We start from the raw sequence: 24,755 nt of genomic DNA on the forward strand, positions 1-24,755 counted from the left end.
ATGAGGAAATGAGACTCAAAGAAGTTGAATGACTTATTTATGGTCACTAAGGGATTAACTACAGAGAGTTATTAGTTCTGGTGGAACAGAATGATTAACTCATTGTACCTTGAGTAAAGCAGCCATGGCTCTTTCTTCCCTGGAAAAGTTGCAATATTAACTCCTCTAAACTTCAGCTTTATCATATGCAAAATGTTGACAATAAGACCTTGCAAGAATCAAGAGAGATGATTTCTGTAATGTGAACACAGAGCTTTGTCCATAGGAAGAAACTAAGGGTAGTGACAGTGGTGCTGATGGTGAAGGTGGTGGGTAATGATGCTGGTGGCAGTGACAGTAATGGTGGTCCTAAAACACAGGAATACGAAAGAAAAGGAGCAGCAACAGTAACTGCTACTTATATTTCTATTATTGGGATAGTTTGAGGAGAAGAGTGAACAAAAGTAGGATTCCATTTGAAAAATCTGGGGAGACAGCACTGATACGCTCTTTAATTACAAAATACAGTCAACCCTCTATATCCACAGTTTCTGCATCTGTGAGACAACCAACTGAGGACTGAAACTATTTGGAAAAAAAATTCCAGAACATTCCCAAAAAGCAAAACTTGATTTTGCACAGGCAACTAGTTACACCGCATTTACATTATGTTTGATATTATAAGCAATCCATAGATGACTTAAAGTATATGGGAAGATGTGTGTAAATTATGTGCAAATTCTACACTGTTTTATTGAAGGGATTTGAGCATCCACAAATGTTGATATCCTTGGGGGTTCTGGGAAGGGTCTTAAAACTAATACCCTGCAGGTATACCAGATGACAATATTTGCTTTTTGCTCAGTGAAATTCAGTCTCTTTGACTGATTTTACTAGAGTTCTTTAATGTTAGAATTTCACAACTGCAATTTAATTAATTACCCTAATGTGTGAAAAGAGACCTCATACTTTCAATTATATACCTGGTCAAAAACTGAATCCCACAGTCATGTAATTCTGTTAAATGCTAAACTGAAGAAAGCAGTTTGTATCACTAATAAGTCTCAATGCCCACGGACCTTGTTGGCCCTTCTGTGCTGGTTTGGTAAATGCTCCAGGAATCTGCACAAACTAGTGTGTCTACCAAAGTTCAAGGCACAAAACAAATGACTTGAAGAATGTACCACAAAACCCAGAATGTACAGGAGTCAAACTGTCTCACTTGGCAATGAACGAGGGAGCACGCCATGGCAATAAGCGTCACGTCAGATAGGAAGGAACCAGGAGCAACAGGGCTAGGTCTGAGGGAACACTCACCTGGTTGCAATAATGTTTGATGAGGTTAAACACAAAGCCACGATCCATGAGTGAGAGGAGGTCATACAAGAAGAAAGCCAGGCTAATGTTGATCTTTTCGGCCTGTTCAGTTTCCTTAAAAACAAGCATATTGATACAAACACCCCCATCATTTGCTAGTAAACCTTGGGGCCCTGGAGGGGGGCGGAATTTGGGAGAGGCAGGTCATATCTTTTCAGCCAGTGTCCCTCTGGAAGATTCTGAGCAAAGCAGGTAACCCTGCAAAACTACAGCGATATACTTTAGAAACTAATTGATGTCGTGAGTGTTGAATGAAGTAATTCCTTACCTACTGTTAGTATTTAGGTATATTTGCTTCTAGGTGTTTTTTCCTATGTGCATATTTATCTGTATATAATTGAGTTTATTCTCTGTATACAATAGGGTCCTGAATTTATTCATTCAACCATTATATTATGAACATTTTCCTACACTCTGGTTTCTCATATTTTCTTAAATTTCTTTATATTGCTTTACTATAATTTAATTCTGCTAATGACTGTTTTAGCAAAAGTAATTTGAAATGTATTTACTATCTTGAATGAGACAGATTCTTAATTTGAAAGGATTGTTGCAGAAAATGTAATCAAGATTAAAAAAATCGGTTTTTACTTAAGGAATTTTTTTCTCCAATTAGACAGCATTCCTAGCCTAAGAGAGGGCAGAGTCATACACAGTAGAGTGAACTCTTGCATGAATTGAGGCCAGGGTTTAGTTTTTACTACTTCTCAGTGCTCATATTTATGAGGGATTTTACAGCACTTCAGAGCAATCAGGGATTCACTTTTTCATGTTTATGCCCTCTATTCTCAGAATGATAAATCAATTTGCTCTGAACTATTGAAAATATAATTTGAAATGTTTTCCTCTTGTTATGATGAGCAGTTTGCAAATTCAGGCCACGCTGACCAGCCACTGGCATGGGTGGAGACTTGGTAAAGAAGTTTCCACAGCTACCATGGAGTGGCAAGCCCTCATGCTCTTAGCATCCTCCACCTGGACCACTACTTAAGTATCTGTCTGAATATGCTGGGCTTGGAGTCTTCAGTCTTGACCTTGCTGCTAACTGTGTTGACTTTTGGAAAATTTATCAACCTCACTATGCCTCATTTTTCATGCCTGCCAAAATGAGACACCATTGCCAATCTCATAAAGTCTGCCATAAGAAATGACCAAGTGGAAGTTTCTTCTCCTCAGTACAGAGTAGCAAACAAATTCTTCATAATGATACAGGTATTAATAATGATCATTGCTGCTTCAAATTTTATAGAGTTTCTAATTTGGCTTCAAATTTTAGAATTTTGTTTTATTTCATTTTACTTTTTTTTTTTACTTTCTACTTTGAAATAATTTCAAATTTACAGAAAAGGAGCAAGAATAGTCAAAAGAACTCCTCTAATTAGACTCATCAGTGCTGGGTATTTTGCTATATTTGCTTTATCATTCTCTCTTCATGTTCATGTTTTTTTTTTCTTTCCTGAACCATTTGAGAGTAGGTTACAAATATCATAAAACTTGAGGGTATATTTGCTAAGAACAAAAATATTCCCTCTCATAGTGTGTTGATACAATAATTTAAACTGCTTTAATTCCACATTATAATTTCATTTTGTACAAGCTCCATTCGGTTTGTGGGATCTTAGTTCCCCAACCAGGGATTGAACCCGGGCCCTTGACAGTGAAAGCCAAGAGTCCTAACCACTGGACCACTAGGGAATTCCCCACATTGTAATTTTCGACAGCAATGCTCCAGCCCCACCACAAGGTGCTTTCCAGTATAACAAAGTGAATTTAGTTGTCATGTACAGTTAGTTACATTTTAATTACTGTTTATTTTTCTTTGATTATGAAAATAATATATGCCCAGGGTAAAAAATTTCAGACAGTGAAGAGCAAAATGACACAGTTACCTTCTGAGGTTTTACTAAAAGGGCTGCAATCTCCGAGGTGACCACATTAACAATAGTAGTTATGTCATCTTTGAAACGGTCAGAAAAACGAGTCCTCCGAAAATTGTCCCGCTTGTCCATGTTATGTACATACTGGGCCATGCTTTTCACCTACAGAGAAGATGGGGGAAATGTCAACATGGAAACTGGTGACCTGCTTGTACACTATGGAAAAAGGGGAAAGCCTGGAAGAAAAGCTCATTAACAATGGACTTTCTAACACTTTATCTGTGCTGGTGGTTGGTTGCCCATGCAGGCTCTGGTCTGAAAATTGCTCCTGACACCCTGATGGTTACCATGGCAGCAGGAGGTGGGAAGGGTGCCCTCTTCCTGACCCCAAGTCAGGGGGCTCCCTTCTTGATGCTGACAAAGCCAGGGAGCTTAATTCTTCAGCTGCAGTGTCACAAGACTCCCCTTCTCTCAACTGGGAAGGCAGACCTGGACTGCGCCCCGCCCCGCCAGGACCACTGCAGCACCGTCCTACCACGGCACACAACTTTACAGGAAAAGGAACTGTTTATGACACTGTTTTTGATGTAAACTGAAGTCATTTCTGTCTCTGAAACTATAGTGAGAAGAAGACAGAAATGTCCTTCTTATGTCAGCTTCAAGTAGAACGGGAGAAAAGTTTTTCCAAAAACAATTCTACAGTATGCAGGCTGGAAACTTAACCACTATTTGGAACACTGTCTCTAGGAGAAATTACGTTGTGAGTTTTATAAAACTAGCTTGCTAAATATACATATGCAAATATTTATATAATTATATATTTAAAATACATATTTAATGTATATGTAGTTTAAATAAAAACCTATATATCAATCAGTGATAGCCTGCATTATGACTAGGACAACACCAGCTCAATGCCTACCACAATTTCAAATCAACATCATGCTTATTTTTTTGGACTTCTTCCTGGGCCAGGAGATTCCTGGGTCAATACGGTCCGTTTGATAGAGTCTGAGGTTGTATCCTGTCCTTGTTGGAAACTCTCAGAGCTATTAGAAACAGCTGGATGGGAAAGGCTGGGAGATGGAATGGTTGGGTGTCTGCCCCTTCTATAAATGTGTCCATGATAGTCTGAGAGACACTGCAAAAACAAATGGCTCCGGAATGTTAAACTGTCCACACTTGCCTCAAGGTGACCCCCTAGGTCAGGACTGGAAGGAGAGGGGACAAAGACAGTGTGTGGGAAAATGACTTTCACTCCTCAGAGCACTGGGCTTCCCTGGTGGCTCAGATGATAAAGAATCTGCCTGCAGTGCAGGATACCTGGGTGTGAACCTTGGGTTGGGAAGATCTCTTGGAGAAGGGAATGGCTAACCCACTCCAGTATTCTCGTCTAGAGAATTCCATGGACAGAGGAGCCTGGTGGGCTACAGTCTATGCGGCTGCAAAGAGTCGGACATGACTGAATGATTAATACTTTCACCTTTCTAAGAGCTCTAATAGCAGATTTCTGTTTCTAAGAAGCCAGGGCTGGCAATTTTCTTTAGTACTGAGATAAACAGAGATTAAAAAAAAAGAAACAAACAATCAAAAAAAAACAAAAAAAAGGTAAACTATGAAGCAAAAGCAGATAGATAGGTAAATATGTTTTAAGACAATGCCATAGCCAGCTTGGGGAAGACCTAAAAATCTAAAATCCTAAAGCCCAGGGTAAGAACCCCAGTTTCTTCTCACAGTAGAGTCCTTTTTGGCTCAGGACACAGGGACGTGTCTGTACCCCACAAAGTTACAAATCCTCAGTGGAGGACCTGAATGAGACGTAGGAACTGGACCTAATTTTTGTCCCACAAAGTACCTCTCTCACTATGATCCTAACTAAGGACCGAGGAAGACAAGCCCCTTTGTTGGGGGCCACCTGCTCCTGATTCCCCACTGCCTAACCCACCCCAGTACTGGGTTTTTAGCACTCACTGTTGTGTTTGGCTCCTGCCTGCTGAGTTTGGCCATTCTACAACCAAATAGATAATCCTCACAATACCATACTTCCTGTCAGCTACTTGCCAACTACTGTGTCATTTGCATCTCCAGAGAGAAACACACATTAGAAACAGTAGTGGATTCGTGGTCATTATTTGTGGTGTGGGTTAAGGCAGGAAGATATTTTCCTCCATATGGGCCTCTGTGACCCATTCAAAGCAGGGATACTAAGAAACCCTTGGTGTAGACTTTGGGGTAAAGCAGTCACCATTTACCTCTGTGTCCCCAAAGTCTGGCTCAGCAGTTTCTGGAAGCATGGGGATTTATTCATTAGCAACTGTGAAATCTGCCCAAGGATTGTTTTCAACAGCTCTGATGATGCCAAAGTGGTTGTTCATTAGCACGTGGGCATTAATATAACTAAAGAGTGTTAAATCGCCTAGGCAGTTGGCTAAACCCAAGGAGGTTGTAGTTCCTTTCTCTTCAGGCTTCTTGGGAAAACAGCTGTTTTGGTGTTGAAACACCTTTTCATGCATCTGTAAGGCAACTGCATAAGCAACGTGTGGAGGACTGGGCACCCAGTCTGAATCCAAGATCAGTTTCCTTGCAAAGTCTGGCTGGGGCTGCAACTTTTCCATCTGCCTCCACCCTAGCTCCTTTTCTTGCCCTTCTCTGTCTACCTCTGAGCCCTAGGAAGCTGATCTCTACAGACTACATCATTCAGGACTCCTTGAACTTGGGCTTCTGCTTTTTTTTGGCTTCACCATGAAGCTTGCAGGATCTTAATTCCCCAACTAGGCATTGAACCCAGGGCCACAACAGTGAAAGCTCAGAGTCCTGACCACTAGACTGCCAGGGAATTCCCAACATGAAACATCTTTGAATCGAGATACTGCTTTCCTTTGGGACTCTCTTCTAAATGAAAAATCTGTTGGTCGTTCAGTTGTTTCTGACTCTTTGTGACCCCATGGACTACAGCCTGCCAGGTTCCTCTGTCCATGGAATTCTCAGGCAAGAATACTGGAGTGGTAGCCACTCCCTTCTCCAGGGGATCTTCCCTTCTCCCAGGGATTCAACCTGGGTCTCCTGCATTGCACACAGATTCTTTACCATCTGAGCCATCAGGGAGATTCTATAATATCAAAATGAGCTTTTGCTTCATGTCTTTCAAAATTTGCAGTATGGAAGATCAACTCAGTTGAAGATTATTTGTATGAATTATCTATAGATGGATTATGAGCAGAGTAAATCTTTATGGAGAAACTTGATGGTGGGTGGGATGGGTACAAAGAAGCAGGATGTACTGGGCATGGTAGTGGTGGTTTTGATTCTTTTCTTCCCTCAAGGGTTTATGGCCAGTCTTTTCCTGCCAAAGCACAAAGCTTGTGTCTCACTGCTAATGCTGCTGCTCCAAGACTTGTGAGCTGCAGCCATCCACCTGAATCAGCTTGGCTTTTAGAATGCAAATTCCTGGTGCTAGTTGCACATAAAGACCCTTAGCTCTGTTCAGGCCTCACAGGGCAGAGGCAGTGTGGCTTAATGGATCTTCAGCGTGCTTGGAAGGCACTTGGGTAGACTCCCCGCTTGGAAGGCACTTGCACCATCAGCTCCCTGTTCCTCATCGCAGTCAGTATTCTAGGGAGGGGTCCAGATCTGCGTGATTCTCATTAAGCACCCACAGGTGATTCTGCTGCAGGCATCTGGCATTGTGCTCTGAAAAGACATCGCTAGCAATACTTTTTTCCAGTGAGGGGTGGGAAATTGGTGGAACTCTAAGGCAGGGCAGGGATCCCCAACCTCTGGGACCTAATGCCTGATGATCTGAGGTGGAGCTCATGTAATAATAGGAGAAATAACGTGCACAGTAAGTGTAATGCATCCTGAAACCACCTGCCCTCACCTCTGGTCCATGGAAAAACTGTCTTCCACAGAACTGGTCCCAGGTGCCAAAAAGGCTGGGGACTGCTGCTCTAGCGGGTCTGAACCCTTGATGTGCTTCTGCTGCAGGGGCCTGACTTCTTTTCAACTCTACTGCACATTACTTCCCATTTCCTCAACAATGTATGCTTTGTTTCTTTTGACCTTTTTGTTCTCTATGTCCTGTTCCATGTTCATAGAGAACATGTCTTGTTCTCTATGTTCAGTATTGTCCTCTTTCACCTGGGCTTGAACTTACACAGATAAACTAGAGCTCAGGTGAAAATCCTACCACCTTTCTCTTAAAAAAAATTATCCACTTAAAAACCGTGTCACAGAGGAAAAACATCCAGTCAATGTGAAGCTAACGCTATTACTAAATTTCAATCCACTTTATCCTCTGGATTGTCTGTGTGTGTATTTTTGTGTAGTTAGTGTCTGTGTTTTCATACTTTTTCATTTAAGCTAATTTCACAATGCATCTCTATTTATAAACATTGACAAAATGCTTATTCTTGTGGCTTTATGGTAAAATCCTTTCACTTCCAGTATAAAATAGGTATTACTATTATTCTTTTCATTTTTAAATTAAAAAGTATGTTATACCATTTGATTTTCTGCTAAAGAACAGATGGAAGTTGCAGGTAAACGTATCTACAAGTTTCATTTCTCCCCTCAATGAGTATTAGTCGGTGCTTGTATGATGTCAAGCCATGTTCTGCATCTAAAGATAGAATAATGAAGAAGATAGACCCAAATCCTAGCAATCCAATAGGCAAGAGAGAAAAACAGATTGTGATAAGCACTAAGAAGGAAATAAAGAGGGTGTTTAAAAAGAGAGGAATAGAGTGGTAGACATATTAAGGTATGAGGAAGTCTGCAAAGGCCTCTTAGACATTAAAGCTGAGACCTAAAGAGAAGACCCGCTCCCCGACCCCCCGCCTCCAAAGTGTGTACGTGTGCAGGAGATGAGGGAAGTGAAAGGTAGGGAGTGGGGAGAGCATCTTAAAAAGGCTCTGAGACTGAAAAAGCCTCAGCAATTTCAAAGGACCTAACTGGAAACAATGTGGCTGAATGAGGGGGGGAGTGGTCTTAAGACAAGGTTAGAGATGAAGGGAAGCAGAATCATCCAAGGGCTTTTTAGGCCATGAGAAAAATGTGCACTTTATTTCCAGTACTCTGAAACTGAAACGTTTTAAAGAGGAAAGTGTCATTATCTGGTAACACTGAGTTGCCCTATACAGACTGGATGGGCAGAGGGCAAAAATGAGTGTATGTGGGCAAAGAGGATGTGCTTGCAGGCACGATGGCAGCTTGAGCAGACGGGGAGTGGTAAAGATGGGGAGATGTGGCAGGTGCAGGCACATTTTCAAGGCAGAATCAGTAAAGTTTGGTGGAAGGTGGATGAAGGGGTAAGGGAGAGTTAACACTGAAAGAATGAGCCCAGGTTTTCTGCAGGAGCAATTCAGTAGAGAAGATGTCAGTTCCTACTACAGGGAACCTCACTGTCTGTCTAAATGTGCTGTTCGTGCCCTGTTGAGCACAGATATACACGTGCAAGAATCTCACCAGAAGCTCAAAGAAGAACCAGGAGTACTTGAAGACTGTTTCTTTCACCATTCCAGTGCTGACCACCATCTGTAGGGCAAGCTCCTCATGGAAATGCTGGACAACAAACACAAAAACATTATATGTATGTAATGACAGTCTGTATTAGGTGTTTTATTTGCCAACTTTCCTTTTTCCCAATTGTAATAGTCTGTTAGTATTGATGCATTTGTCCCAGATGTCTTAGACCACTGTGGATAGTAAAGTCAATGCTGAAATAATCTGAGACTGGAGGGCATTTTAAGCAGGCAGAAGGCTGGTGGTGGTACTGTACTGGAGAGCTAGACTAGAAGGAATGGCCTCATCAGGGAAATGAAGCTTCTATGGGGGAAGCATTCATGGGCAGCAGTTGGAACTGGGGCTGTCTGTCATCTTTCTCCCAGGTTCCACTGTAAACCCTCTGCGTGACCATGTGTAAAGCATTCCTCTCCTAACCCCGAGTTTTCTCATATATAAACTCGATTGGTAGCAGTGGTTCTCAGACTTGAATGTGCATCAGAATCCCCTGGAGGGCTTGCTAAGAAACAGATTGCTGAGCCCACCTCCAGTGTTTCAGATTCAGCAGGTCTGGAATAGGGCCTGAGGTTATGTGCTGGGAACCTCGATTAGAGAAACACTGTCAAGATGGTAACTCCACTCCTTCCAGAGAGAACAATTTTTGTTTTTATAATCCATCTATGGCTTTGTGGGAAATGAAATGAGTTCAGTTTATGAGTAGTGGTGGTGAAGTCATGTCCGACTCTCGTGACCCCATGGACTATAGCCCACCAGGCTCTTCTGTCCATGAGATTCTCCAGGCAAGAACACTGGAGTGGGTTGCCATTTCCTTCTCCAGGGGATCTTCCTGGCCCAGGAATTGAACCTGGGTCTCCTGCACTGCAGGCAGAGCTACAAGGGAAGTCTTATCAGTAGATCATCTGTGTTAAAAAGTATAGAGGTAGCAGCTTGAACTCTTTCAGTTTCTAAACTTGTGTCCCAGGGTCTGATGCTCCACTTTATGTCTATACTTCTCACCAAGTCATGAGACTGCTCATCTGACTGCAAATGTAGCAGTGATTTTTTACACCTTTTGCATCTTCCCTATTCCCTAGTTTATCTGGATACTTGTTAATACTCTTGACAACAGCTTTGATGTCAAACAAGGTTAACAATAAAGGTGAGGCAACCAACCCATGTCAGTTTGCCTGTCATTTCACTAAGCCACAAATGTTTCCAGGCCATCAAGTCATCAGTCACTATGAAGGAGCAGACAGTGCACCCGGAGGGGAAGTCAGGATGGAGAAAGACAGGATACTGACTCTAGATAGTAAAGGTGCATATCTAAGGAATAATTTCAATGAGCCCAGACTCTTGTAGCTTCCCATATATAGAAAAACACTAAAATCATTAACTCAAGATGTCTAGTTTTTGTGAACATCTTTTGATGTGCAACTACATGTTTTTGGTTTTTTTTCCAGTAAAACCTCCTATAAATCCTGGCTCTTTCCTTGACTCTTTGAAATAGTCCCTCAGAGATAACTGAGAGACTGTTTTCCAGGGTTCAGTCTTCAATAATGTCCCCCAATAAAACATAACTCTCAAATTTTAGGTTGTGCATTTTTTTACCAGTCAACACTATCCTGGCCTTAAAATGGAAAGCCCTGCATCCCAAGGACCCCCCAAGACCCAGGAAAACTGGGATAGCTGGTTACTCTAACTGATGGCAAAAATGACATCTGAGCATTTTCTGTGGATTTCATTTATCTTAAACCATAAAATGTAGAATAAACACAGATGAACTCATTTTTTAAAATTGCTCAGTGGGTAAGAAAGCTGAAACTACTTGAATACCCTAATATCACATCCTAGGGTAATGGCATATGTGAAAATAAAGTTTTAAAGTCAACACTCAGAGTAAAAATTAATTAGAGCAAAGCTTACCCTTGATAAACCTTTAAATTACCCACACTGTATGGTAAGTATGCAACACAGTTTACTGATTCTTAAGTACAGTAAAATTGAAGAGTTACTCACATAAACTAAAAGGAGACAAACAGAAAGTTCTCTGTGCAGATGTCTGGGTATTTGAACTGACGACATCCCTGGATGATTAATGGGGACACATGGAGAATGCTAAAGTGTTTCTGCTTGTCATTGGCCCCACTTCATTCTGTTGAGTGAGTCAAGCCTTTACAATTTTAATACATATGAAAACATGTTGAGACTTTAGGGAAGTTCCTCCTCTTGGGAGAGGTGCAGGGCTGCATGTTAATCTAGCAGGTGGTCTAAGCTCGCCTGTGATATAACTCAGCTATACCCGGATCTTCCCATTGTAAGAAAGAGACGCTCCACGAGCTTCAAAGGTAACTGCCGGAAAATAGGTCAGTTTGACCGCCAGAGTCTTATGGCAAGAGGAGATTAGAGGACGATAAGCTGCTTCTTAAAGTAATTTATGTTGCTTACCAGGCAACATTATTACAAGAACACCTTGCTCTGGAGGTTACAGAAAATAGCCAAGCAGCTAAACCCTGTTTGCTGAGCAACTAAGGAGACACACTGGCTAGACCTCCCCCTGAAATGAAATGATTCTCTGCTGGTCACTGAAATGACCAGAAACAAAATCAAAACAAATTAATTGCTCCCAGAAGAAATCAGGCCCTGCCTGAAGAAAACAGGTGTAGGCAAATCATGGTCCTTAAGAAGGAAAATAGTACTTGTAACCAGTCTCCGCAAAGCCCAAAGCTAAGGTTTAGAGTAAGTGACATATTTATTTTCAACACTTCATACATCTTCTTTCACTTCTTTTAGAATTAACTCCTGGTACCTCCTTCCAGACAAGCGGGGCCCAGATTTGTGCCAAGTCTGCAGCACCGGACCTTCCAGGGCCTCCCCATGCCTGATCTTTCCCCCACCTAGGCCAAAGTGAGCTGTGCTGAGGCTCATTCCCTTGGGGCCTGTTGAATACACATATTTCCCTGTGAGCTTCTGCAAAGAGTTTCCTATATGAGCCTTCTTTTTTTTATTTTTTTTTATTTTTTTATATTAGCCTTCTAATCAGCATATTTACATTTTTATAAGGGTCTTGAAAGACACTCAAGGCATTAACTTAAGTAGTGACTAAATTGGTGAGACCCTTGGATACCAGGCAGAGGTGAAAACTTGGGGCAGACAGGTTTTTTTTTTATTCCCCACCCTTAGATCACACAACATGTGACAACTGAAGAATTCTATTAATATAAAGAGACCTGGTGAGCGGTTTAACAGCTTGTCAAGTCTCTGAATTCATAGGTAAGGCTGATTAGAAAGAATTACAAGGAAGCTTTTCATGTCTGATACAGTATTGAAATGCTCATGCTCAGTCGTGTCTGATTCTTTGTGACTCTATGGACTATAGCCTGCCAGGCTCCTCTGTCCATGGGATTTTCCCAGGAAGAATACTGGAGTGGGTTGCCAGTGAAATAAATGATACCTAGTTACTGCCTTCACTGTGTTGAGGATGAACTGTCCCCACTTCTCCTTTTACTAAAAAAGAAGCTAACACAGTATGGTTCCTGGAGTAGCATCAGCTGGGAACTTGTCAGAAATGTAAACCCTTGGACCTTATTTTCAGTTCAGTTCAGTCACTCAGTCGTGTCCGACTCTTTGCGACCCCATGAATCGCAGCACGCCAGGCCTCCCTGTCCATCACCAACTCCCGGAGTTCACTCAGACTCATGTCCAGCGAGTCAGTGATGCCATCCAGCCATCTCATCCTCTGTCGTCCCCTTCTCCTCCTGCCCCCAATCCCTCCTAGCATCAGAGTCTTTTCCAATGAGTCAACTTTTTGCACAAGGTGGCCAAAGTACTGGAGATTCAGCTTTAGCATCATTCCTTCCAAAGAAATCCCAGGGCTGATCTCCTTTAGGATGGACTGGTTGGATCTCCTTGCAGTCCAAGGGACTCTCAAGAGTCTTCTCCAACACCACAGTTCAAAAGCATCAATTCTTCGGCACTCAGCTTTCCTCACAGTCCAACTCTCACATCCATACATGACCACTGGAAAAACCACAGTCTTGACTAGACGGACCTTTGTTGGTAAAGTAATGTCTCTGCTTTTGAATACGCTATCTAGGTTGGTCATAACTTTCCTTCCAAGGAGTAAGCATTTTAATTTCATGGCTGCAATCACCATCTGCAGTGATTTTGGACCCTACTTTAGATCTACTGAATCAGAAACTCTAGGGGCCAGCAGTCAGTTTTAACAAACCACCCAAGTACTTCTGATACACAGTAAGTTGGAAAACCACTGAGTTAGGAGGTAATTGGGTGGTGAAAAGATGGGGGATCTGGAACAGGGCTGCCAAAGTGTGTGTGTGTGTGTGTGTGTGTGTGTGTGTGTGTGTGTGTGTGTTCTGTATGTACATTAGAAGAGCAGGAACAAGGAAGGAGAGTACTATTTTTAATAATAGTGAGAAGGTGGGCAACGTATCCTCACATGGCCCTGTTCGGTACCTTTTTGCTGACTGGCCTGGGGGCTGTTGTTGAACTTGGAGCATCACTATTGCTGGAGCAATAGTAAGACATCCGGTTGCAGCTGCGATCAGCAATCTGAAATACACAACCATGACTCCACAGTCAACCCACAGTGGTCCTCAGAAAGATGAGCCAATGGCCTGGAAATCAGCTTAGAATTCATTGTTAATGTATTTTTTTTTTCTGGTTACAAAGGTAAAACAATTGCCAAAAATAAACATAAAACAAAGCAAATAAGGTAAAGTATACCTAACTCTACTTGCTCTGGAGATATTCACTGTTAGCTGGTATGGAGCCACCTAGAGTCACATCCTAGTTAAGAAACAGTCCCTTCAACTAAGTCTCTGACTTAACTCGAAGAGAAGGGGAAAAATATGTGTGGGAACAGTGCCTCTCTGTGGGTTAACATGGTACTGTTCCCAGTCTCCTCGACACTATTTATTAATTTGTCAAAAACAAAACAAAACAAAACAAAACACTTCTGAAAGGAAGATGAGGCTTGATTTTTCTAGACAAAATTTTCTCCCCTCACTACCAAATAATTTAAAAACTGTTAACCCATTCCACAGACAAATTAAAAATCTTCACTTTCATTAAAGGAAACTGTAAAAATCAAATCTGTCAGTAACAGGTGCTATCCGCTTCTCCCCTAGGCAATCTGAAGTGATATTGCCTAAAGGGGACTTAGATGTGAAACTGAACCAGGGTGCGCTGGCAAATGCTTAACAACCAGCTCTCAGAGGGGAGGGGCTGATCTGTAGAATTTGCCAATTACTGTGCTGTGAATGCTTCCGTCATGCCTGATTTTAAGTTAACAAGACATTACTGAATATGGGGTTGGGAAGAGATACGCAGTAGCAAACCAACCATATAGTATTTCCACTGCACAGAAACAACAGACATAAATAACCTCGAAAATACAGATAACAATAAAATATAGTAAAATACTTATGAAGGGATGAGATTTGAGTACTCCCTTGTAAAAACAGAATAATTTCAGATTTATGGACAAGTTGCAGATGTTGCACAGAAAGTTCTTGGATACCCTTCGTCAAATTCCTCTTATGTTATATCTTACATAACTATGGTATATTTGTCAAAATTAAGAGATTAGCATTGCACATTAACTGTTAACTAAACCATAGGCTTTATTCAAATTTCACCAATTTTTCCACTTGTGTCCTGTTCTGTTCCAGAAGACCACAATGCATTTAGATTACCTTTGTTTTTCATATAACTTATGTGTTAATTGATACAATTTAATTTTTAATAATGTCTGTGTTTAACAACTGGTTCAGAAAATTCCTGGAAATTTAACAATTAGTTCTCAGAAACTGATATGAACGAGCTCTAGCACATCCTTGCATTTATTCGGTATATCAAAAAGGGTATTTCACACGATTTCATAAGATATAACCTATATATCATCAGAATCTCTAGGAGTGAATCTGTAGATGATTCTTACATTTATCCAGGGTTCAGAACCTCTGCAGAGCCAAGGAAAATCAGGCTCAAGGCAGGAACAGACTTGCCCATGACCACAGGCCGGAGTGCGATCAGATCGAGACCCAACCCTGGTCTCCAGATTTTCTGTCTCACAACATACTGTCTCAAGTGCGTGTCTCAAGGGAAATGATGTCAAAACCTAAAGAGTTTGATTTATCTTCATCAGAGAAAATGACTTTATTCTAAAAGACTAGCCACCCTGAGGTCACAGATAACTGGAAAGAAAATTAGATTAAGAATTCATGGCAGTTTTGTACATACATGAAAAACCACTTTATTATACATTTTAATGGGATGAATTTTTTAGTATGTGAATTGTATCACAATTAAAACAAATTTCAAGTGAGAGGCATTCTACAAAATACCTGACCAGTATGCCTCAAAACTGTCAAAAACAAGGAAAATCTAAGAAAGTGTCATAACCTAAAGGAGCTAAGGAGATATCACTACAAGATATAATGTGGTATCCTAGGTGCGATAGAATAGAATAGAAACAATACATTCAGGAAAAACTAAGAATATCTGAATAAAACATTAATTTTAGGTAATAATATGTTACATGTGTTTCATTAATTGTGACAAATGTGCTATTTTAATGTAAAATATTAATAACCGGAAAACTATTGAGCACACAAAAATTTTCAGTTATATATAGATGCAACTCTATATATCCCAAACTTTTATCAAATAAAAAGTTTATGAAAAAAAATAATTCATGAAAGGAAAACAATCTAGGGCAACTCACTGACCCTCTCAGGATCTCAATTTTTGTTTACAAAACTTGGCTTTGATCTTTGGGGTTCTTACATGGGATAATCAATCTATGGATGTTAATAAATCTGAAAGGCAGGTATTAAAAAATAATACAAAAAAATGAAAAAAAAAAAAAACCCTTTCTAGGCATCAAAAACAGTTAAAACTCATTTTTTCCCTGAAAATAAAACTCAAGGTATTCACAGATGCCATGGGGCTAAACCAGCTATGCTCAAGAAACTTCCCACCGAAGTCCACTAACTCTGCTCAGACCCCCAAATGCCAGTCTTGCCTCTATATCTTTCAGAATGGTCTCAGTAATTTCAAAATAAAAGAATTTTAATAACTTGAAAGCTGTGCATTTGACCAAGACAGTAGGCAGCAGGAGTGGTTGATTTTGTGTTGTCTCTCCAGGTGTTAGTCAGAAGTTAAATAGCCTACGTCTCAGTCCAGGGCTTGCCACCTGCCTTACCTTTGAAGACATGATGCTCTTAACTTCCTCATCTGCTGCACAGTGTGGCCCCGCGAGGTCTGGGTTACTGCTGCTCATCACCCGGGCCTGCAGCAGCTTCGAACTCACAGCTGCAGCAGATGTGCGTCCATACGTGTGGTAGCGAGGGTCTGGGAGGACAGTGGGGCCACCTGCAACCCACCAGGTACAGATGTGTCAACACAAAGGGATCAGAGTCACTTACTGGATTTGAGGAGGAACCAAGGAGGGATGGGGTAGATAGTAGAGCAGACACTCAACAGATTAGGTCTTGGAATTAGAGTCTTATCAGCAAATACCTAAGGGAGACAATTTTGGGGGGAAAGACAGGGTGTAAGGCAGTGGGTAGAGCTAAGGACTGTGGTAAACTGCGAGCACATGTCTCATCCAAAGACAAGGGCTGCTCCTCAGCTCTGGCTTATTATTTCTCAAGACAAGCTGGAAATGGGGGTATTTTTATTTATTAATATTTAAACGATGACAGATTTATAAGTCTTGCATTTCTGAGATTTGAGAATCCAAGGAACCCTCTGAGCCTTATAAGAATAAGAACACACTATATATAGCAAGGTGTTTCGCCTTTAAGTATTTACATATTCAAAGGTGATTATGTAAGTCTGTGAATATTACAAGTATTTTTAAAAACACTTGAAATTATAGGTTTACTTGAAATGAGGCTACATGGACTAATAAACATGCCAAGTTCCTTTGTTAGGGCCTGGAATTTTGTTAACTGATTGACGCTACTTTTTATATCATGCTGACCAGATGTTCTGGTTGAGTGGAGAAATGAATTATTATTTCTGTTTAGTTTGGGAGGAAATGAGAAAAAGGATTTATTTTTTCATAATGTAAAGTTTAGGAGCCATTGCTTACCACTGCTATCAAAGACATATTTTTTCCTTATCATTATTCTCCTAGAATTGTAGGCATCTGTTATTACTTCCCCAGCTCTTACAAAAGGAGATTCTCAGCTGAATTAGAAATTACCAACTGGGTAAAGATCAGTGATGGATTATCAAACAAGCAGAAAAAAATTAGTGCTCAGAGTACAAAAAAAGAGGAGGAAGGCTGATAGAAAGCAAGACAGAAAAATCTAGAAATAAGCTTTCAATTTCAACATTCATGTAAGTTTTTCTCACTCTGAAAAATAAAATTTAACTTCCGGGCTTTTAATTTTATTTGGAATTCTGTAGCAGTGGGGTGGGGTGAGGGTGCCCTGCCCCCCAGACTCCCACGCTGGGGGGTGACGGTACCTGACTTGGGCATGTCTCTCTGTGGCTCCGGCAGGCGGAAGACGTAGTGCACGTAAGAGGCCAGCAGGCAGTTCCTCCCGTGCTGGTCCTTGCCCAGGCCCTTGCTGTTGTGCAGACTGTTGGCGGTGACCACCACGGACTCGAAGGCAAACTGAGAGAAGTTGGCTGAGGAACCAAGAGAAAAATGGGTGGCCCCACGGTGGGTCCTTAATGAACTTGAGGTGGAACATTCTTTGGGGACAGTGACAAGGAGTCCTGGCCACTGACCAGCTGAACCAGGCCAGTCAAGATGGTGGCCTGGGGCAGGGTGAGTTGTTTTAGTAAATTCCAGCGTGTGGCTCCGCTACTGCAAAGGACTTCACATCTCTCCTTCTGCCAGTGCTGTGGTTTTTCAGGACAAAGATGTGAGCGTGTCCAGATAGCCTCCCCTCTGGAAACCATGCGGTTAATGGGTGCTACTCAGTGGGGACTGCTCTGACATCACCAGTATCATCTAGGATCCTGTTAGAAGTATAGAATCTCAGGCCCCACGGCAGACCTACTGAGTTAGAATCTGCATTTTAACCAGATGCCCACGTCATTCTTACGCACTCTGGTTTGAGATGGGCTGTTGCACAACACAGATTCTTGGTGCACAGATTAACCTAAAAACTTATGTGTATTATGTCAGTCCCTGGTCCTGTACAAACAATGCTTCACCGTATAGGCTCTGTGTTTAGGAGCTCAAGCCCTCCACAATTTGGCTCCACCCTACTTATTCCACCTGGTACCCTTTCCTGTTCAAATTCAACTTCCTTAAACTAAGGCAGTCTTTATATTGTCCCCATCACATCTGCTTCTCACTTCTGCAATTTTGCTCATGCTGTTGTCCTCATTTAGAAAGCCCATGTTGCTCCCACCAACTAAATCATGCCTACTCTTCAATGCTTGGCACACTCCCATCTCCTTAAGGAAGCCTCTGACTCCACTCAGTCCCGGGATTAATTGACACCATATCACAAGATTCTTAGACTATGTCCAGTGGTAAACTCTGTCTCTCTGATAGGCTGGAAGCCTTTCTAGGGCAAAGTGCATTTCTCATACTTTGTGGTCTCCCCACTGTGCCTTCTATTATGCCTGACACAGGTAAGTTCTGAATAAGTACTTTGAGAATAAGCACCTTAAACAATTCTGCCTGTTTCAACACCCTAGACTCCCAAATGTCAGCTCAAAATGTGTGTATGAATGTTTTGTCTAGCAGCTGGGGATGTAGTATACCAAACATGTAGGGGAGGAAAGTAGAAAGAAATCCAGGGAAGAAAGAGATGGCCATTCCGCAGGAATCTAGCTGGAGAGGCACCAGCTACACGTAAGAGAAGTTACCTGACAACACAGGATGCCTTGTCTGTGCAGGTACAAAAGATGCCCTCCAGGATACAATACACCCAGGGATTCAGAGGTCACGCTCTTCCCTAGCTCTGAAAGTTCCCCCGTGTGTCCCAGGCTACATGTTCATTGCTCCCTCCCCACCGACTTACTCCTATTACATGGCCCAGTAGTGTTATTTCCTTCTTTAATGACACTCCCAGAAAAGTGTATTTTGAGACTTTTTTCTGAACCACTTCTTTTGGTGAACCAGACACTCCAGTTCTCTGCTTCTGCCAATCTCATCTCATCTCACTGTTTTCATTTTGGCTTCTCTCCTTTTATCCCTCCTTTAAAGCCATCCTAAACACAGTCTTCTGGGGGGCTCCCTCTTCCTCCCAAATGGATATTCACCATCCTCCCAACAGTATTCAGCTGTGTTCCTTTGAGGACTTGCGTCCTGTGCTGCTGCTCTTTGCTATATTTTATTGTAAGTCCTATTGATTATTATTGCAAAACCTACAACTCTAAGCACAGTACTGGCAGCATGGAGGATACCCAAAGGTAACTGCTAAGCTGGAAAACACAAAATAATACAAGCCCTGCTGAAAACAGTGGCAAACAAAGACGCCTACAGAAGCCAGTCTATTTCTGAAGCAGTTAGAAAAGCCACTGGACCCAGGCACTACACCATGTTATTTCCAAAGGAAGTCTTACACATTGTATTTAGGGTTCATTTGTTAAAAGTAAGCATTTAAGACGAGCAGTTGCCATGGCTGAGGGGAGGGGAGAATGGGGTGACTGCTCAGGAGCATGGGGTTTCATTTGAGGCTGATGAAAATGGTCTGGAATTAGGTAGTGGTGATAGCTGCATTTGGAGAAGGCAATGGCACCCCACTCCAGTACTCTTGCCTGGAAAATCCCATGGATGGAGGAGCCTGGTAGGCTGCAATCCATGGGGTCGCTGAGAGTCGGACACGACTGAGCGACTTCACTTTCACTTTTCACTTTCATGCATTGGAGAAGGAAATGGCAACCCACTCCAGTGTTCTTGCCTGGAGAATCCCAGGGACGGGGGAGCCTGGTGGGCTGCTGTCTGTGGGGTCGCACAGAGTTGGACACGACTGAAGCGACTTAGCAGCAGCAGCAGCAGCAGATAGTTGCATTACCTAGTGAATATATGAAAAAACCACTGAGTTGTGCACTGTAGTGAATTTTATGGTATGACATTATATCTCAATAAAAAATGGATCACACCACACTGAATTTCAATTTACAGTGTTCCTTTACTTCCATTTAATCTGTGTTATCTTATTTCTTTAAAACACTGGATTCCCTTGTTGTCAAATCAGCAAAAATAGTTCAGAGATAAAAGGAATCCATCAGTTACTGCGGGTGTGCTCAGTTGTGTCTGACTCTGTGACCTCATGGACTATGGCCCGCCAGGCTCCTCTGTCCAGGGGATTTCCCAGGCAAGATTACTGGAGTCAGTAGCATTCTCTCCTTCAGGGGATCTTTCCAACCCAGGGATTGAGCCTGAGTCTCCTGCATCTCCTGCACTGCAGGCAAATTCTTCACTGATGAGCCATTGGGGAAGCCCCCACCAATTACTAAGAATGGAATTTAAAGGACTGCCTTCAGTCATTCAACACATTTATTTTTTTAAAAAAATCTATAACTTTAAGCATCCATTAATGTTTCTTTTTTCAAACACCCAGGGAGTCTCAAAAAAAACAGCAGTGGACTTTGTCTCCTCTGGACTCACAGCCTCGATAGATCCCATTGGCCCTGCTCCCATGTTTCTAAAATAAGGCACTGCCTGTCTCTTCCCAGCCCCCCAAACCTCCTACCTGGCTGACCAGCGATGACCATGGGCTGCACAAACAGCTGGAAGAGCTTGTCCAGCACCAGATGCAGGAAGAGCACAAGGGGCTCTAGGCGGGAGGAGTTTAGGCAGATGATGCTGAGCTTCAGCTCATGTTCCAGTGCCGATTCACTGATCTTCTGGTCCAGCACACGGATGGGGAAGGTCACCTGGCTCTCCAGAGAGTGGCAGAGGGTGAAGAACTTCTCTAGATGGTTGTCCTGGGAAGGCAGATGGCAGGCCTTGTGGGTCTCATCCCATCAACCCTCACCGGTGGATTCATAAACACAATCAAATAGCGACTTCTAGGAAGAACCACTCATCTAGTGATTCAGAGCAGGAGATCTAAGACATGGATGTTTCAGACCTAGGTTATGTATGACTTCTTCACAGAGTGGTGTGCATAACATAGATCCTCTCTGTAATTATTAACTTAAGAAACATTAATTTGTACTCTGACCTGTTTATAGGCAAGGGCAAATACACTGGGCAAACACAATGCCAAAATAAGGGCCTAAGCCGATGCAAAACTCAGTCAGTGGCAGGAAAAGAAGGGAAAGTAGAACTGAAAAAAATGCTGGAGGAAAAATGGCAGCATTACAGACAGAAACATCTGACAGTGCACGTACCAGGCTGCTTCGAAAATTTTATAAGGTCTTTATTTCTTTCAACATTAAATAAAACCTAACAGGTTTTCAATTTCCCACACAGAACTAAAAGGTCTTTTTTTTTTTTTTTTTGGTTTTATCCGTGCACAAAGCTTTTCATTGATCTTTCATTGACCTGTCCTTAGGAGTCTCTCTGCTGCACCCCATCTTCATTATTAGTCTTTTGCTCTGATTTAAACTTGACCTTGATGTTCCTTACCTGGGTGTGAACAGAAGAAACAGCTTGCACTTCAATATTGAATACTCCCTTATGTCCTTCAGCCCATTTAATGGGAGGATTCTGTGAAGGGACTTTCTGTATTAAAAGGGAAAAATAAAAGCAATTCAATTCCCTTTTCTCATTACTAACAAGGAGAGTAAAGTGACTTGGCAATAGATATCAGGGTTATACAAATATAAAAATTCCTGGAAAACACAACTTGGCCTTAGAGTTAGGAGCCCTGGATTCAAGTTCAGTTCTATACCAAACTAATTATTTTTACTTTGACAAGTCAGTGAGACTCTCTGGGGCTTTGTTTTCTCATGCTGAAAGGAGAGGTTTGAAGTGAGTGATCTGTCAAATTTAAGCGTCCATCAGCAGGTGGTAATCCTGATTCTAAGAATTAAAGTAATATCCTAATGATTTCTCTATTAATCAGGACAATGCCAGAACAAAGTGTAGAATAAAAGGCATGAAATTTTAATGCTTTTGAGTGACTGCAGTTTTGTTCCCTTTTAACAAAATGTATCTAAGTAGCAGTCCTTCTAGGCTCCTGCTTTAATTACTCAAAATGACTTTTTATACCATTCATATGTCAATAGCCCCGAAGTCCTCAGAGACCATTTCTTGCCTTAAAATCCTGAGGGAATTGTCCTCTTACATCACTGAGGGAAGAGGGCCCACGCTCACCCAGCCATGTGAGTGCGGGTTTTGTGTCTCTTGCACTTTAATGAAAGGGTGCATGCTGTACTTGCAAGGGTAGGACGTATGCATGGGTTGGGGACCTCTGGACACATCTCAGAGAGAGTCACAAACTGGGGTCCAAAGCTTGATCCAGCCCGCAGACAAGTGCTGTTTGGCCCAGTGTTGGAAACTTTGTTGAATTAGTAGCCAAACATTTGAAAATCAGACAAATTCACATGAAAGCCTGCTTTTCTAACATCTTTCGAGAACTGGAAGATATGAAGACATTGGTCTTGCATCCCAGCATGGCACTGATCTGAAGAGCAGAGGGACCTTGAATGGGAAGACAGTATCCAACATGAACAAATTCCACCAGGAACTGGCATTCATTAAAGAGTCTGACTCCTGTGGACACTGGAGTTTGCAGTAAGCTAAAGCAATACAGGGATTTCCCAGGTGGTTCAGTGGTAAAGAATCTGTCTGCCAAGGCAGGGGACATGGGTTCAATCCCTGTAAAAGGAAATGGCAACCCACTCTGGTATTCTTGCCTGGGAAATCCCATGGACAGAGCAGACTGGTGGGCTACAGTTCACAGGGTCGCAAAAGAGTCAGACATGACTTGGTGACTAAACGACAAAAACAAAAAGCAATACTGACCATTAAAAATATAATATGAGCCATCTATGTCACTTAAAACTTTCTAGTAGCCATATTTTAAAATATATTTAATGTGATAATAATTTTAATACTAGCGTCACTGAACCCAGTACAGCCTAAAGATTATGGTTTCAACATGTAATCAATATACAGAATGATGGATGAGATAGTATACATTCTTTTTCTTCTATTAAGTCTTTGAAACCTAGTTTGCATTTTTATATTTATAGCACATTCAATTTGGACAAATCACATTTTGAACAGCCTCATGCGGCTAGTAGCAACTATACTGGACAGTACGGGTCTAAAGGATATTAGGAGATGCTGAGGGCATATTGATAGATAGCTTAGGGCAAGTAGGGAAAAGAACTAATATTTACTTAAGCATTGCTTGATATCCATGATCTCATTTAATGTTCAGAGCAACTTTGTAGGCAGATATGGGCTAGATTTCATCTTTGAACCTCAGAGAGGGTAAGCAATTCACCCATGTTCACACTAGGGCATGGCAGAATCTGAGTTTTGAATAGAGATTTATCTGTCTCCAAATCCAGGTTTGTTTGGCATCATTAAAAAGATAATTGGGCATTCTAGGAAGTTAGAATGTACAGCTTGATGTTGAAAAGATGGTTTTGAGGACTTCAACAAGGGGCTGTATGTCCAAATCATAAAAAGCAATTAGGGAATGCCTGTGAATACATTCAGGAGACCAGTTTTGATCTAAAGGAGGGAATATGCCTATGGCCCAGAGCAAAGGAAGCTTCTCTCTCCGGGGGGGAAAAAGGAAAACATAAAATGGGATAGCCTGGGGATGGGTGCTGTGCAGTCAGAGTAGGGAAGAAAGTTGACTCTAAATTTGGAACAAAATTCAAATTCCTTGGAAATTCTTCAACTTGAAATATGCAAGGAAAACAAAAGAGATGAAGAGGAACCTATAGATTAAGAGTCTTAAAAGACATGTATGTCAACCAATAGCAATGTATGGAGTTTATTTGGATCCTGATACATAAACAAACAAACAAACTCTTAAAAAAATGACATTAATGAGATAATTGGAAGTTTGATCACTGACTGGATATTTGAGGATATTAATGAAATACTGTTAATTTTTAAGGTATGACAATGGTACTGTGATAGTTACAAAAAAAAAATCCCTTATCTTTTAAGGTAAAATACTGAAATATTTATACATGAAATGAAATGATGTCTGGTATTTGCTTCAAAATAATTCTTATTGATGTAAACCCACACCAACCAGACTGAGAAGCATGAGAGCTGGTGCTGGTGCAGGCAGAACAGAGCATTCACTGGGCTCCTTTGAACGAATGGACTGCAGCTGAGTGTGTGGGCAAAAGAGGCAGCACAGGAAACAGGAGGGAAAGACTGTTGACACTGGTATCTTTAGAGGAGTAAGAGCCCCAATATCCACCTGAGGACTGTAACAACTGACCCGGAGGAGAAACTGATAGAATCTAGCATGGGAACCTTTTATAAGGAAGGGAGCTGAGAGTGACTGTTAGCAAAGTGGACTGTATTTGCTTCCCTTTTAAAATACACTATTCTGAAAATCCCTCTGCTATAGATAATATAAGGTGCAATGCTGCCTTGAATTTATCAAACATTCTGAATTGGTAATAATTTAAATGAATGAGGTTGTAAAGTCAGTTATTTCTCCCATCCTATCAGAACAATGTGCTCTCTGAAGACCTCCTGTGCTGACAGATGACAGCTGCCCAAAATGCACTGAGCATCCTTGGTCATGTATAAAGAAATGGGAAGTGGGTCTGGAAAGGTGGTCCAAGACCATGGCTGGACAGGAAACAGCTGATGGCCAGCTTGCTGGTTACCTCTGCAGAATGCATAGAGTAGTTGGGTGGCAGCTTTTCCAAGGCAACTGGGAGACAGTAGGATCCAGTTTGAAGACGTTCATTTAAGAGAATTGGCAGCCACTGAAACAGATGATGTAAAGAATAAAATGGTATTTATCACAGCAGATAATTCTGGCAATTTGTCTAGCTCACAATAATCAAATGCAACTAAATGATGATTAGATATTGACCAGGGCTCTTTTGGGCAGTAATTTCTGTCAAGTTCTTTGCATTTTAAAT

The 24,755-nt window shown here is 41.6% G+C and overlaps 1 protein-coding gene across 4 annotated transcripts in view; it reads right to left on the reverse strand.

Annotated features, from left to right (window-relative positions):
- DOCK8 (dedicator of cytokinesis 8) overlaps positions 1-24,755 on the reverse strand; it is a 266,249-nt gene that overhangs the window by 64,826 nt on the left and 176,668 nt on the right. For all 4 annotated transcript variants that reach the window (XM_027549402.1, XM_027549403.1, XM_027549404.1 and 1 more), the window contains 9 exons: positions 24,495-24,596; positions 21,307-21,402; positions 20,426-20,660; positions 17,232-17,396; positions 15,958-16,127; positions 13,206-13,301; positions 8,697-8,792; positions 3,246-3,395; positions 1,297-1,410 (listed from right to left, as the gene is read on the reverse strand). In XM_027549402.1, the coding sequence (XP_027405203.1) occupies positions 1,297-1,410; positions 3,246-3,395; positions 8,697-8,792; positions 13,206-13,301; positions 15,958-16,127; positions 17,232-17,396; positions 20,426-20,660; positions 21,307-21,402; positions 24,495-24,596 (1,224 nt within the window). The remainder of the gene's footprint in view (positions 1-1,296; positions 1,411-3,245; positions 3,396-8,696; positions 8,793-13,205; positions 13,302-15,957; positions 16,128-17,231; positions 17,397-20,425; positions 20,661-21,306; positions 21,403-24,494; positions 24,597-24,755) is intronic.

The sequence above is a fragment of the Bos indicus x Bos taurus genome, chromosome 8, assembly GCF_003369695.1.
Source record: "Bos indicus x Bos taurus breed Angus x Brahman F1 hybrid chromosome 8, Bos_hybrid_MaternalHap_v2.0, whole genome shotgun sequence".
Taxonomy (NCBI): domain Eukaryota; kingdom Metazoa; phylum Chordata; class Mammalia; order Artiodactyla; family Bovidae; genus Bos; species Bos indicus x Bos taurus.